At 46.9% G+C, this 12,504-nt stretch overlaps 5 protein-coding genes and 2 non-coding genes across 7 annotated transcripts; all 7 read right to left on the bottom strand.

Moving 5' to 3' along the window:
* Positions 1-168: 168 nt before the first annotated feature.
* Positions 169-996, bottom strand: CANTADRAFT_88455 (putative signal sequence-binding GTPase; the record flags this gene model as incomplete). Its single annotated transcript, XM_020211453.1, has 1 exon — positions 169-996. The coding sequence occupies one exon, from the start codon at positions 994-996 to the stop codon at positions 169-171; it is 828 nt and encodes a 275-aa protein (XP_020065644.1).
* A 490-nt stretch (positions 997-1,486) lies between these two features.
* CANTADRAFT_46338 (metal cation transporter) lies at positions 1,487-3,481 on the bottom strand (the record flags this gene model as incomplete). Its single annotated transcript, XM_020209322.1, has 1 exon — positions 1,487-3,481. The coding sequence occupies one exon, from the start codon at positions 3,479-3,481 to the stop codon at positions 1,487-1,489; it is 1,995 nt and encodes a 664-aa protein (XP_020065643.1).
* A 743-nt stretch (positions 3,482-4,224) lies between these two features.
* On the bottom strand, positions 4,225-6,183 carry GUT2 (glycerol-3-phosphate dehydrogenase; the record flags this gene model as incomplete). The annotated part of the gene is made up of 1 exon (XM_020211452.1): positions 4,225-6,183. One exon carries the CDS (start codon positions 6,181-6,183, stop codon positions 4,225-4,227), a length of 1,959 nt encoding a protein of 652 aa, XP_020065642.1.
* A 2,295-nt stretch (positions 6,184-8,478) lies between these two features.
* Positions 8,479-9,831, bottom strand: CANTADRAFT_25033 (uncharacterized protein). Its single transcript, XM_020207301.1, has one exon. It carries the CDS (start codon positions 9,602-9,604, stop codon positions 8,729-8,731), a length of 876 nt encoding a protein of 291 aa, XP_020065641.1. The 5' UTR covers positions 9,605-9,831; the 3' UTR covers positions 8,479-8,728.
* A 60-nt stretch (positions 9,832-9,891) lies between these two features.
* Positions 9,892-11,761, bottom strand: CANTADRAFT_25032 (glucose N-acetyltransferase). Its single transcript, XM_020207300.1, has one exon. The coding sequence runs from the start codon at positions 11,721-11,723 to the stop codon at positions 10,323-10,325; it is 1,401 nt and encodes a 466-aa protein (XP_020065640.1). The 5' UTR covers positions 11,724-11,761; the 3' UTR covers positions 9,892-10,322.
* A 35-nt stretch (positions 11,762-11,796) lies between these two features.
* Positions 11,797-11,867, bottom strand: CANTADRAFT_t51. Its single transcript has one exon. It is a non-coding gene; the product is annotated as a tRNA-Gly (tRNA).
* Positions 11,868-11,875: 8 nt separating this feature from the next.
* On the bottom strand, positions 11,876-11,947 carry CANTADRAFT_t50. Its single transcript has one exon. It is a non-coding gene; the product is annotated as a tRNA-Asp (tRNA).
* Between the last annotated feature and the right edge of the window lie 557 nt (positions 11,948-12,504).

Below are 12,504 nucleotides of genomic sequence, written 5' to 3'. Positions count from 1 at the left end.
TATTGATTCATACCTCCTCTATGGAAGTATTGGCCAATAACTAAAAACTACATGTAAAGAACGAAACTCTATTATCATACATTTGTGTTGGTCTAGAACCCATCTGCTCATTAGAAAACACAGAGAAACCGCTTTAGGGACTTTGGCAGAATTTGATATATTATCTGCTTAATCGTAGTCCACATCCTCCTCATCCAACTCCTCTGCAGCGGGCTCCTTAGGCTCTTGACTTTCACTCCATTGAGTAACATCATCGATGTAACTCAAGATAGTGGAGATGGTGGTGCTCTCCTTAGCGCAGTCCAAGGGCAAGAACTGGACCATGCCGAAATCGTCCACCAAGTTTGCAATTAACTTGTTAAGCCTGGAAAACTTGGGATTGAACTCCTCGTCCTCGTTGCTCAACAACAACGGGTCTGGGTTCAAGAATTTCTTCAACTGCTTCTTGCTGTACTCGTCCTTAATCAAGTCGATTTTGGACAATATATTTATGTGGGGCAATTCCAAGAGAATCATGGCAGACATGGCACTCAAAGCACCGGAAAAGAACTTGGAATTGTCCACAATGAATGGGGCCTCCAACAAATAGGTGGCACACAAGTTGAAGTTCAATGACTGTTGCAAGTGCTTGACGATGGTGGGCAACACCGGCACATGGGTGTACAATTCGATCTGTCCAGGACAGTCAAAAATCAAGTATTCGTCGTTGTAGTCGCCGATCTCTTCATCCAACCAGTCGAGGTTGTTGAGCAAGAACTCAAAGCAGTAGATCAAGCCTCCGTTAGGGCCCAAATCCATTTCTTCCATGACATCCTGTAATGAAATCAAGTCTCTGATATCGATGGTGAATTCGTATTCTGTAGCTTCTGCTGCTGGATCGAGGTTGACGATGTGGGCTCTTCTCCCTATGGATTGCATGTGTGATATGATGGAGTTGCAGAAGGTGGACTTACCAACCCCTGCTGGGCCAAGGGCCAAGATTCCTACTCTAGACATTTGTGGTGGATTGGTCATCAACCACCATCTCGATATATGTCAGGGTCGTGCAGGGCCGGCAGCGGCATCGCGGTGATGGGATGGCGCTAGGGAGGCTAGTGCGGGACGATTAGTGAGGGTTGTGGGACGATTAGTGAGCATGCCGCAAAAGTTAGTAACTATTGCCAGTAGACTACTGGCACCTAAAGATTTAGCGGGAATTTTTGACAGATGCGTCTAGGGAACATTGATGACACTGCTCCCTTGCAGTGCAAAAGTGCCAGGTTGCCGATAATCTTTATTTGTAAAAACCGGATAGAGATAAGCTGATATAGAAACTTACATTCTGTGTTAGCGACTTATGATCAGATGTGATTAGGAAAAAAAGATAGAATTAGGATAAACTAATTTATCGCCAATACCGCCAGTGCTTAGCGTAGTACTACCTAATTTCCAGAGTTTTATTCGTTCAGGCCTACTAGATAAATCTATTATTTCCGGCTAATGCTAGCTAGCTGTTCACCATTATGTCACTGTCTTTGCGACACCAACAGTCATCGTAATCGTTTTCCATCTGTATCATGACCTCTATCTTCTCTCCTTGGAAAATTTGCTCGCATTGCTTCTTTATATATGAGGAGTTTTCTCCACGATATATCTGGATATGTATATACCCATTGAGAGAATTGGTCGAGTTGGGCCAAAATCTGGGGGTGGTATACGACTTGAGGCCCTTGATATGGGTGATTTCACTCAATACTGACCGTATCTTAGATTCTTTATCGGTTGTGAGCTTGAGTAGCAAGGTGGATGCAGTTGACTTTATCAATGGAATTGCCGAAAAGAAGATAAGTGCAGCAATGATAATTGAAGCCACCGGATCAAAGCCTTCCCAACCAAAAAACTTAGTCAAAAGTGCTGATATTACTACACCCACTGACCCCAAGGTATCTGCAAGGATATGCAAGAATATTCCCTTCATGTTGTCATTCATATGGTTATCTTCACCTCCATGACTATGACTGTGTTCATGGCTATGACTATGGCTCTCGACATGGGAGTGACTATGCGAGTCATGTGAGTGGGAGTGACCATGTGTGTGTCCGCCGTGTTCTCCGTGGCCATGGTTAAATGCAAAAATACCAACCAAGTTGACCAATAAACCCATTATAGATACTATTATCAACTCGTTTGTTTTCTGCAAAACTATAGGATTGAAAAGCCTTTGTATAGCCTCAAAAATAATGCTTCCACTAATTCCAATCAATAAGGTACCATTGGTGAAACCTGCCAATATTTCGAAATTTCTGAGTCCAAATGGAAACTTTCCGTTCACATTGATCTCGTTTTTGGAAAGTATACCTGCCACTAAACCCAAGGCTAACGAGGTACAATCAAGAGCCATATGAAGTGAGTCCGAAAGCAATCCAAGGGACTTTGACCTGAATGAGTAAAGAAGTTGGATGAACATGAATGTGGTGTTCAATAAAAGGAAATTCAAGATTGCCTTGGTATCAGAGTGGCTCATCAATTCCCGCAATATTGAAGTTGAAGATACAGTCTTCTCAGAGACTTCCACTGCAGTTCCGTAACTGCTTTCACCTTCGATTTCTCTTGACCTGTCAGCCACAATGAGTAATGGTAATAGCATATTAATCACCGTGATCAAGTCGATCTTTTTGGCCAACACGATGTATTCCAAAGATATCGATATCACGGCTAGAAGTACGGGTACTGCTTTTGAGATGGTCAAGTCTGCATCGTGTAGGGAGATCACAAATACAATTGAAGCTGCTAGATTGACCCCAACTATACTCAAGCTCAAGCCCTTCAATAGGAGTAAGACGATAAATGATACACCTGCAATAGCTCCCAAAAATCTCGTATTTAAACTGCCCAAGGTGTTGGAAATGGACGATAAAACCAACTTCTTGAAGAGGATCTTAAAAGAAATCACGACAAGAATATGGCCCAATATCACGCCTACTGCCGACCAATGGTTCTGCGACTCGTTGTAGGCAACATAGATATCAATAACAAGGGTGATGAGGGTGTATAGATTGTACTCGTTCAAGTAGAGACCCAAGAAAACCACGGCAAGACGGCTTATGGGCAGCACCTCGGACGCAAAGAACACAAGTGCCACTCCCAAGAGGAGCACGGCAGTGGAGGTAAAGGTATTTTCGGCCCCAGTGGACGAGGGCTTATTTAATGCAATTAAGTTGAACCGAATGAGCACTTTGATCATGAGGAGAAATGACGATGCTAGCATCACCAGGAGCACCACCGTGGCGGTGTATGCGATAGAGGGGGTGCTGGACACCAGAACATACGCCATGCTGCCTGAAAGCAAGATGCTGGGGAAGGCCACCAACACCGGGAAGGTTCCCACGAGCTTGGGGAGCAACGAGCGCTCGTCCGCCAGCCCTGACGGCGACACGAACGGATTCTTCACTGGAGCCAGCGTATGGCCATCTATGGGCTGGTGTGGTTGTGGTGGGGCCATCTGGGGCACGGGTATTGACACGGCTGGCGACGGGTATGCCGGCTGCTGTTGCGGTTCTTGCGGAGTTCCGAAGCTGAAAGATGGGTTCATGTCCTGGTCATACACGGACGGGCCTCTGGCATGGCCACGGGCGTGGGAATGGGATGGTGTCGACATCACAGCTTCCGGAGGAGTGGTGGTGGTTGTCGATAGTGGTTACTTGTGCAGGAGTGACGTAAGAAGTAAACAGTCGTGTACGGGCGAACTGGCATGGTAAGTCGGAGTGCAGCCAAGGGCGTTCGTGTGCTGAGAGGATTGGAGTGGGTGGAGTGGTGGTGGCGTGTAGTTGTGAGTTTAAGGCTTATTGTAGTTACCGTGAAGTGCTGCAGGTTATTGGTTTTCTACAAGTTACGGGGGATATTGTACTAGTTATCGGTGGTGGTCTGCTGGTGCCTGGATATATTCTACTAGTTACTGGGAGTGTGCTCTGCAGGTTACACCACGGCCTATGGCTCATCTCCAAGCCGTCTGACCGGCTCGTAAATACTCTTTCCCGACCGTCTCGAAGGTCCCTTCGTCCTTCGGCGCCCACGCGTGCTCCGGACGCCCGAGCCGTGCCGCCTCTGATCCTACACCTTCACATGATATCGTATATACAACACTCTATTCTCTATTACTGAAGGGCCGACTTCGAATGTCATTAAAATAACCATAACTAGCGGATTTGCCCATCTAATTTGGACCAGGTCCTTAATATATTGGAATTATTGGACAACAAAGTCTTCCACGTCAAATCTCTTGCTGGAAATACCCATCTTACCAATGTAGTCCATGGCCTCATCGGTCATCCTTTTAGTGGTAGCATCATCCCAGTTCAAGTCTCTTCTCATGATCTCCACAACTCCAGTAACGGCACTAGCGGCCTCTCTGGCGTTCAAGAAGGCCAATCTGGTTCTTCTGGCGAGGAAATCGATAGGGGTTCTGATGTACTCATACTTTAACGAGTATTTCAACTCAGCAATGGTGAAAGGCTCGTCAAATGACTGGTACGACAACTGGTTGTCGGTAGAGGCAGTCTGTTCCGAGGGTTCGAACGACTTGACGGCAGCCAAGGTGATGGGCAACTTGTTGAAGTCGGACTCGTGGTACAACTCCAAGATCAATGACGATCTGGATCCGTAGTTGTGAGACAAGTGCTTGGCCAACTTCAAAGGAATTCTGTACTCGTGGATCAATCTGGCGGAGTAGTTCTTGGAGTAGTCGGTACCACCGTTTAACACGATCTTGTTGGTTTGGCAGGGCAAGAGCTTAGCATTCTTGCCGTCGAAGTCGAAGTTCTTGACCAAGGTATCCACGGTTTCCTGGGCCATTTCACGGTAGGTGGTCCACTTACCACCAGTGATGGTAACCAAGTCGGAAGGCGAGACGTAAACGATGTGCGATCTGACAAGTCCTTGGGTAGACGAGGTGCCAGCAGCGTTGTCAGGGACAAGACGAGGGTCACGGGCCAATGGTCTGATTCCCGACCAAGCCGAGAGCACGTCGTCTCTCTGGACGGGGAAAACAATGTACTTTTGCAATTCCTTCAAGATGTCTTGAATTTCTTCTTCGCTAGGGATAGGGTTGGCAGGCACGTTCTTCAAGGGAGTATCGGTAGTACCAGCCAAAACCTTTCCTTGCCAAGGCAAGAAGAACATCACACGGCCGTCACTAGTTGAGGGGTCCAATAACCCCATGTCTCTGGGGCAGTAGTACTCAGGCAAAACCACATGAACTCCTGAAGAGGGCACAATCATCTTGGGGGGCTGTTCCACCTTGGGGGGCAACCCCTGGGGGTCGTTGTCCATCTCCAAAAGCTTGTCAGCGAGGGGACCCGTGGCGTTGACCACGGCAGTAGCGTTGATGGTGAATTCTTCACCAGTTTCGACGTCCTTGGCTTTGACACCAGTCACCTTACCAGCTGGGTTCTTGAGGAGCTGTTCCACCGAGAAGTAGTTCAACACAGTAGCACCGTTGTCAATGGCGGTGAACGCCAAGGTAGCGTTCATACGCGAGTCGTTGAAAGTTCCGTCGTGGTACACACAGGTGGCCTTCAAGTTGGAGTCGTCCATCATTGGTGCGATGGCACTTGTCATTTCACGGGAAAACACGGTCGAAGAACGCAAGTTCTGGTGGCCTGCGAACCAGTCATACATCTTGCACCCCATGAAGAAGTAGGGCACCTGCCACCACTTGTAGACGGGAATCATGATAGGCAACACCGAGCACAAGTGGGGGGCTGTACGCAACATGTTACCACGCTCGTTGAGCGCTTCGATAACCAAGTCCAACTGGGCCTTGGACAACTGGAAGATGGCCTTTTCAAGGTATCTGACACCTCCGTGGGCCATTTTGGTAGACTTAGACGAGGTTCCTGAGGCAAAATCGTTCTTTTCCAACAAACACACGCTGAGGCCACGAGTAGCGGCGTCTAACGCAGTTCCTGTACCGGTAGCACCACCTCCGACCACCAACACGTCGAACTTGGGGGTGGAACGGAGGTTTTCGATGAGCTTCTCTCTGGAGGGCGGAGCCGCCAACTGCTTTTGCAACGGCTTGTAGGAGTTCTGGAGAGTGGGACTGGCAGGCGCTCGGATGAAGTCGAGGTACACGATGGTAGCACCCACGAGCGAAGCCGAGGCTAGCACTCCCTTGGCGAGGGGGGTCTTAACAAAGCGAGACATGGTGCAAATGGTAATTCTCAGTTTCGCTCAGGAACATTCCGAATTTAAATACACACTAGAAAATTTCACCCTGCGAGCACCAGTCATGAGCAAATGAGGCTCCCGACGCGCACCTGGTGACAATCTCGGAGAGACCCTGGATGATTGCTTGCGGGAGGTGTGCAGGCCTGGGCTCAAGTGGGAGGGATTTTGGAGGGCTCAAGTGGGGGAATGACGTGGGGGTTTAAGGCCGGAGGCGATGATTGGTTGAGGATAGGCTAGTGATGGGTGCAACTGGGGCTGCAAGTGGGCCGTTGGCAGTGACGTTTTGGTGGGGGGTCGGTAGCCGAGCATGGCGCGAGGAAGCCGGAGAGAGCATGGAAGCAACCGCGGATGGGAGTCGGGCGGGCGGACCCACGTGATGGCGTCCACGTGGAGCCGAGGCCGAGGCCGCGGGCCGGCGGAAATGCGCAGGTCCCGGAATGTGATGTGATTTGATGTCAGTCACGTGTCTGTAATCAGCAATCATTGGGTGACGTCAGTCACGTGAGCGTCACTCGCCATCGCTCGCAACGGTCAGATGCTTCCAGATTGATTGGTTTGGAGATTCTCCACACCTTAGTTCATCGATGGCTTTCTGCAAAACGTGAGTTACTCTCGTTTTAGCAGCCTCGTTTCGCTCGTGATCTATTAGCAATATAGATTTCACCGTATTGCGTCCGATCTCTGGCATTGGATGAGATGCCCACGGATGGTTGCTCATCTTTGGTGAATAGATATGCATGAAAATGGCTGAAAATAAAGACTCGGGCAGCATCGTAAGCACACAGTTGAAAACATCAGGTTGCATTTCTTTTTATTGAGTAGAGCTATAAAATACCTTTTAGATAGTTCTGTATGTTGCTGTACACAGCCATCACGCCCGCTTCTTGGTCACGGTATGGCGGTGTATCACAAGTTTCTTACCAGTTGACTTGTAGTAGTATTTGCCTACCCACCCTGACTATGACCTCAAAATTAATACACATAGGGGTTAATTAGGTTAGAAGTAACTTGTCACGGGACCCCTTCTGTTCTCTTCGACCTCCACAGATACTGGTATTAAATCATTTTAAATCTATCTCCTCTGAAGCTCACATTAAATCTAGTTGAGAGTAGACTCATGGTGTATCAGATTGCAAATTCCTACTTTCAACCTAACTATTTTATTTCTGTCCAGCTAAATTTCGATCCGGGTAAAATACCTAGTTACCGATGTAAGCCAAAGCCAATTATTTGGACTGAATAATCTACCAATCATAGCAGATTCATTGGTACTTGCGAGTTGGCTTCTACTGTTGGCCTAACCGATTTATTGCTGTCCCGCTAAAATTTGATCTAGATTAAGTACCTAGCTATGCTGGTACGGGTGTAAGTAGTCTTGTTACGAAGGCTGACTTGACATTTTCAATCGAAGAGCAGGAATATTAATGCCCACAGAGATGACAACGTAGAAGAGTGCAGCTACAACAAGAAGAGTAGTTTTCTCAATAACACACTTAATTGAGTTTGTAGGACGCTGGACAAAATTGTAATGCAAAAATTGCAACCATCTTTTAACGACATCTGGTTGCAACACCTTGTGTGCAGGCGAATATAACTTCCGAAAGACAGTTTTCTCAGCAATGTCGCCTCTCAATTAACTGGATAACTATGTTACATCCAACTTATTGGCATGTAATCTGTGGGAGGCGATTCTTGACCACCAACACTTAGCTCCATTTCTTCTGGTAATTGTATCTGTTATGAACAAAATTCTGGAAGCTGTTTTTCTTCCGTGTTCAAGTACTAGTCAAGATTGCACCCTTGACGATTTTTATATTTCCAAAAGACAAAAAAAAGGTCCCTTCAATCTTTGGAATACTTATTGATAACTCATCAATAAGTGATGAGTTTGCGTGTTTCATTTATTTCCATACTTTGGTAATAGTCACAGAGTAAGGATGGTAGAGAATGTATTGTAACTTTCGGTGAAATTATTACCCCACAACTACCCTAACTGTTCTTTTGAATTAGTGACTCGTTTTGTTGCCGTCAAACAACTTTTTTCTGGATGGCATACTTGGTTTTATCAAAAGTTTAGATTAGAGAAATCAAGCGTTAATATATGTAGAAAATGAGCAATGGGACTCATGGTCCATATTGTGTAGCGATATTAATCTCTCAACCCGACAAATTTAAGAAGTGAAAGAGTGCAGCTTTGATTTTATCGGGGCTTAAACAAATTCCTACAGTAATGCATCCATTTATCAGAGTTGCAACAATTTACTTGAGAAATACTGAATAGCTTGTTTTATTGAACAATATTGAACTTTTTATTTAGTAGACTGGAACACACCTGTAGATCATTTATCGACTATTTGATTTCCGAAACCAAACTCGTTCTCACAGATCTTGTTGAGATCCTCGTTGGTTAGTTTTCGTCGCTCTCATTCCATGCTAATTGGGTTCCTACGGTTATCGTTCTTTGACCTCAGTCTAACGTTATCTTTTTCCAAAAATCTTTCTGTAGATATTAGTCCTACATCTACTTTTCGTCGATCAAGTCCTCGAGGTACATAGAAGGAATGGTCTTCCTGTTCGATCTTGGGGTGTGGCCCTGGTGGGGTGCACTACCGGCCTGGCTGAGCGAGTACTCACTATTATTGTCGTTGTTGATGTACAAGCTGGGCATTTGCGAGTGTCTGTTGGAGGCGGGTATCAAGTTGGTGGTGGAGCCGCCTAACATTGACAAGTTGGTGGTGGAACCGCCGTACTGCGACGACCGTACCCGCTTGTGCTGCATCACCTCCGCGGTGGGTGAAATGAACATCTTGGTTAAGTCGTGCTTGGAGGTTGCAGCCCCGGCCTCCGAGGCGTAAATGGTGGAGTTGTCACCCACCACGGAGCCGCCAGCCAACGAGCCCATGCCTCCGCCCATGCCGCCTCCCAAGCCCGTCAACACGGTCTTGGTGGGGCTCAAGAACGGTAACTTGGAGTCAAACGTCATGTTGGTGGGCGTCAAACCCGCAGCACCTCCGTAAGCGGTGTTGTTGTTGTTTTGGTACTTCTCGTACAACTGGCGGTCGCCAGCCAATGACTTCTTGGCCAAACGAGAGGCTGTCAACGACACGATCAAGTGGTAGAGGATGAATGCGATAATGATGGCGCCCACGATGGCGCCCACGGCGATGAACACCGTTCCTGAGGGGTTGGTCTCGCGGAGAATGTGGGGGTTAACGATGCTGTTGGGCACTTTGATCGCTGGAGTTGTGAAGGACTCGGAGGTGGTTTGGGCAGCGTTGGAAGCCAAAACTGGCATACCTCCACTTCCTGTGGCGGCAGCTCTGGTGGTGGTCCTGAGGGGAGGCAAGCCGTCCCTCTTACTGAGCTCCAGGAGCGTCCGTGTAACGAATGTGGACATGGTGTGGTGTGGTGATGAAGGAGATGTTTGTGGTTAAAATGTTGTCTGGATCAATTTTTCTGGCTAAATTTGGAAGGTAAACAGGTGCGGGCTGAGTTGGGGCGGAGGAGTGCCAATCTTTTTTCGGTAGTGGCCAGGGGGGTTTTGGGAGTGGTGTGTAGTGCGGTACCGTGCGCAGTAGCGGTCCAAAAAGAGTGGTGATGTAGCGAGGGCACAGATGTTTTTCGGTGGTGGGAGCTCCTGCGAGTGGCACTGGAGGTCTCCGATTGTCTCTAATTCTAGCGAGATTGTTAGGGACGATTGCCATAAAATTAATAGTACCTACATACTCATACTAAACAATCAGCCATTTAATGCTACTCAGAATCTCATGCTACCGCTATAGTGGTGCTGTTTTAGAAGCTTTTGTCGCAAAATAATCTAGTCCCTACTTTACAAATAGTATTTATGTTTGTACTGGTAGTATTCTTTCAGGTGGATGCAAAATCTCAGGGCGTTCGTGCTGGGCCAACCACAACTGGCAGGGCGCTGCCGTCCAACAATACTTCACATGGGTTCTTCTTTGCTTGATTGACTCGCGCTAGTGCAGGCCCGTAGACAATTTTCGGTGTGTTTTACACAAGCGTAGACAGGCTTTGCCGCAACTTGCCGAGAACACAGCATGTACAATGGGGCATTTGCTAAAAACAGTCTGCAAAAGACAAAGCAGATCATGAGTTTAAACCACCCAAAACTCCTTCTGCACCTCGTAGAAAGTAGCTCTATATGAATTCCAACTGAGAACAGCCTCACAGTCGTCCACGAGTCGTGGCTGCCATTCACCAGGGTACAATTCCCGGAAAGTGGCAGGATCCTTCCGTGCAGACTCCGCACAGTAGATCTTGAACTGGTTATAGTACAGGGTGGAGTCCTGGTTGTCCCATGGCTTGGGGATGGGAGAGTCCGAGAAGTGGATCAATTTGGCGTCCTTGCGAGCCTGAGAGGCGTCCCATCCCTCGCTGGATTGCTTAGTGATGAAAGGAAGGTGCTGGGGCTCCACCACGAACCGACGGTGCCATCTTTCTTTGAACTCGCCTGTCAACACTCCGTATGTGCGGTGTGGAAGCACACCCACCCTGGTATTAGGCTCCTTGCTGCGAAGCTGGTCATCCAAGTACTTATTGAGGATCTCCATGTCGTAGTCGTTCTTTTTCTTAAGCTTGGAGCGGCTGAATATCGACCAGTGCCATGGGTTGTGGATGTACTGGAGCAATTCATTATACACCTTTTTCGATGGCGTGAGCACCATGACATGGTTGGCAAAGAAGTCGTCCCTGTTATCGTACTTGTGATGGTCGTAAATCAACGTGGGCAACTCCAAGAATTGGTCGGCATTTCTATTCATATTCTTCAATATCCCCTGTACTTGTGTATGGTACCGCTTGGGCGACGGAATCTCCACCTTCTTGTGATAAACGTTGTTAAAGCCCTCCTTCAGTTCCACGATGTTGTTGAGCCAGTATGCCTGGGGCAATGCGTAGGTAATGTTCTGGGGAATCTTGAAAAGTTCATCGATGTTCTGCCATTGGCCATTGCTATCTGGGACGAGCATAGAGTCCAGGTCAAAAAATACGATTCTGTCGTACTGAGTCTGATCGAAGACGTGGAACTTGGTGAAGGAGGCTGCCCAGTTGGAACTGTCCTTACTGTCAGCAGTGATGGCGGTTACTGACTTGAGCGTGATTCCGTACTTGCTGGCAAGAGGATGAAGTCTCTGCCAGTGATCAACGTGGTGGCGCTGTAACTCACTATCGTACAACACCACCATGTTCTTGATGGCGGATCCAGACTTCTTTAAGAGGATGAAGTTGATGATGGCCATGTTGAGGTAGTCGTAGCCAGTGGCGTATTGGACGTATGCATACTTCTCCACAGTATGGTCGTGAAACGATGATGCCTGGTCCCAATGGCTTATGACATCTTGTGGGATCACTCTCAAGTGGGCGTTTAGGCCCGAGTCATGATGCCTGTGTGCTGAGCCAAGAACAACATGTACTAGCAAGTAGTAGGCAAGAATGAATACCGCGATGGAAAACTCCCAGTTCTTCTTCAAAAATGTTAGGGTCAGTCTTCGAGACATGATATTGTGGATGGAAAACTAATCAAGATGGAATCTTGAACTGATAAAGGGTTGTGTCAAGTAGCAAAAAGAATGCGCAAACCCGGAATCGAACCGGGGGCCCAACGATGGCAACGTTGGATTTTACCACTAAACCATTTGCGCAANNGAAACTCCGCGACGGGGAATTGAACCCCGGTCTACCACGCGACAAGCGGTAATTCTAGCCACTAAACTATCACGGATTTTTCTTGAAATATTGGATGGTTAGTAAGCTGTCTAGTTATTGTTCAAATAGTTTCAGACTATCGATCCCAAATTTGTGAAATTCATATACTAACTTGTTTTAATTACCAAATAATGGTTCAATTCGAGCACTAATATGCAAAACCCATCACAAAATTGAAAAAAGATAAAAACAAATACATCTTGCCTATTGAACAATATTAAGATGAGCGGCTATTTTAAAACAATAGTCCTGCCAGGCTAACTCTGACGAATTACTTGGAAATTAATGGCTAAGGTAGAAGATGAGTGTGTAAATATGCCAATTCGCTAAATACTAGTCATTAAACTCATATTTCATGAGCTTCTTTTCAAGGAAAAAGAAGTCCTTGAAAAGAAGCTCAAGTTGTCTCATATAAAATTCCTTTTCCTTAACTCTCGTAGCTATTTTGTCAAACCTCGGCAACAGTAGTTTTCTTGAAATGTTTTCCAGTAGAGACAATAGCTACTTCTTCAAGACAATTTCTTTTAGTTATTTTTGTTGTTGAAGAAGGCTCATCATTAAACCAAAGTTTTC

The sequence above is a fragment of the Suhomyces tanzawaensis genome, assembly GCF_001661415.1.
Source record: "Suhomyces tanzawaensis NRRL Y-17324 unplaced genomic scaffold CANTAscaffold_2, whole genome shotgun sequence".
Lineage (NCBI taxonomy): Eukaryota > Fungi > Ascomycota > Pichiomycetes > Serinales > Debaryomycetaceae > Suhomyces > Suhomyces tanzawaensis.
This window is presented reverse-complemented; position numbering and strand designations above follow the sequence as displayed.

Bases quoted from the DNA above. Each gene is read 5' to 3' on its own strand.
- CANTADRAFT_25032 (XM_020207300.1), bottom strand. From the start codon at position 11,723: ATGTCTCGAAGACTGACCCTAACATTTTTGAAGAAGAACTGGGAGTTT.
- CANTADRAFT_25033 (XM_020207301.1), bottom strand. From the start codon at position 9,604: ATGTCCACATTCGTTACACGGACGCTCCTGGAGCTCAGTAAGAGGGAC.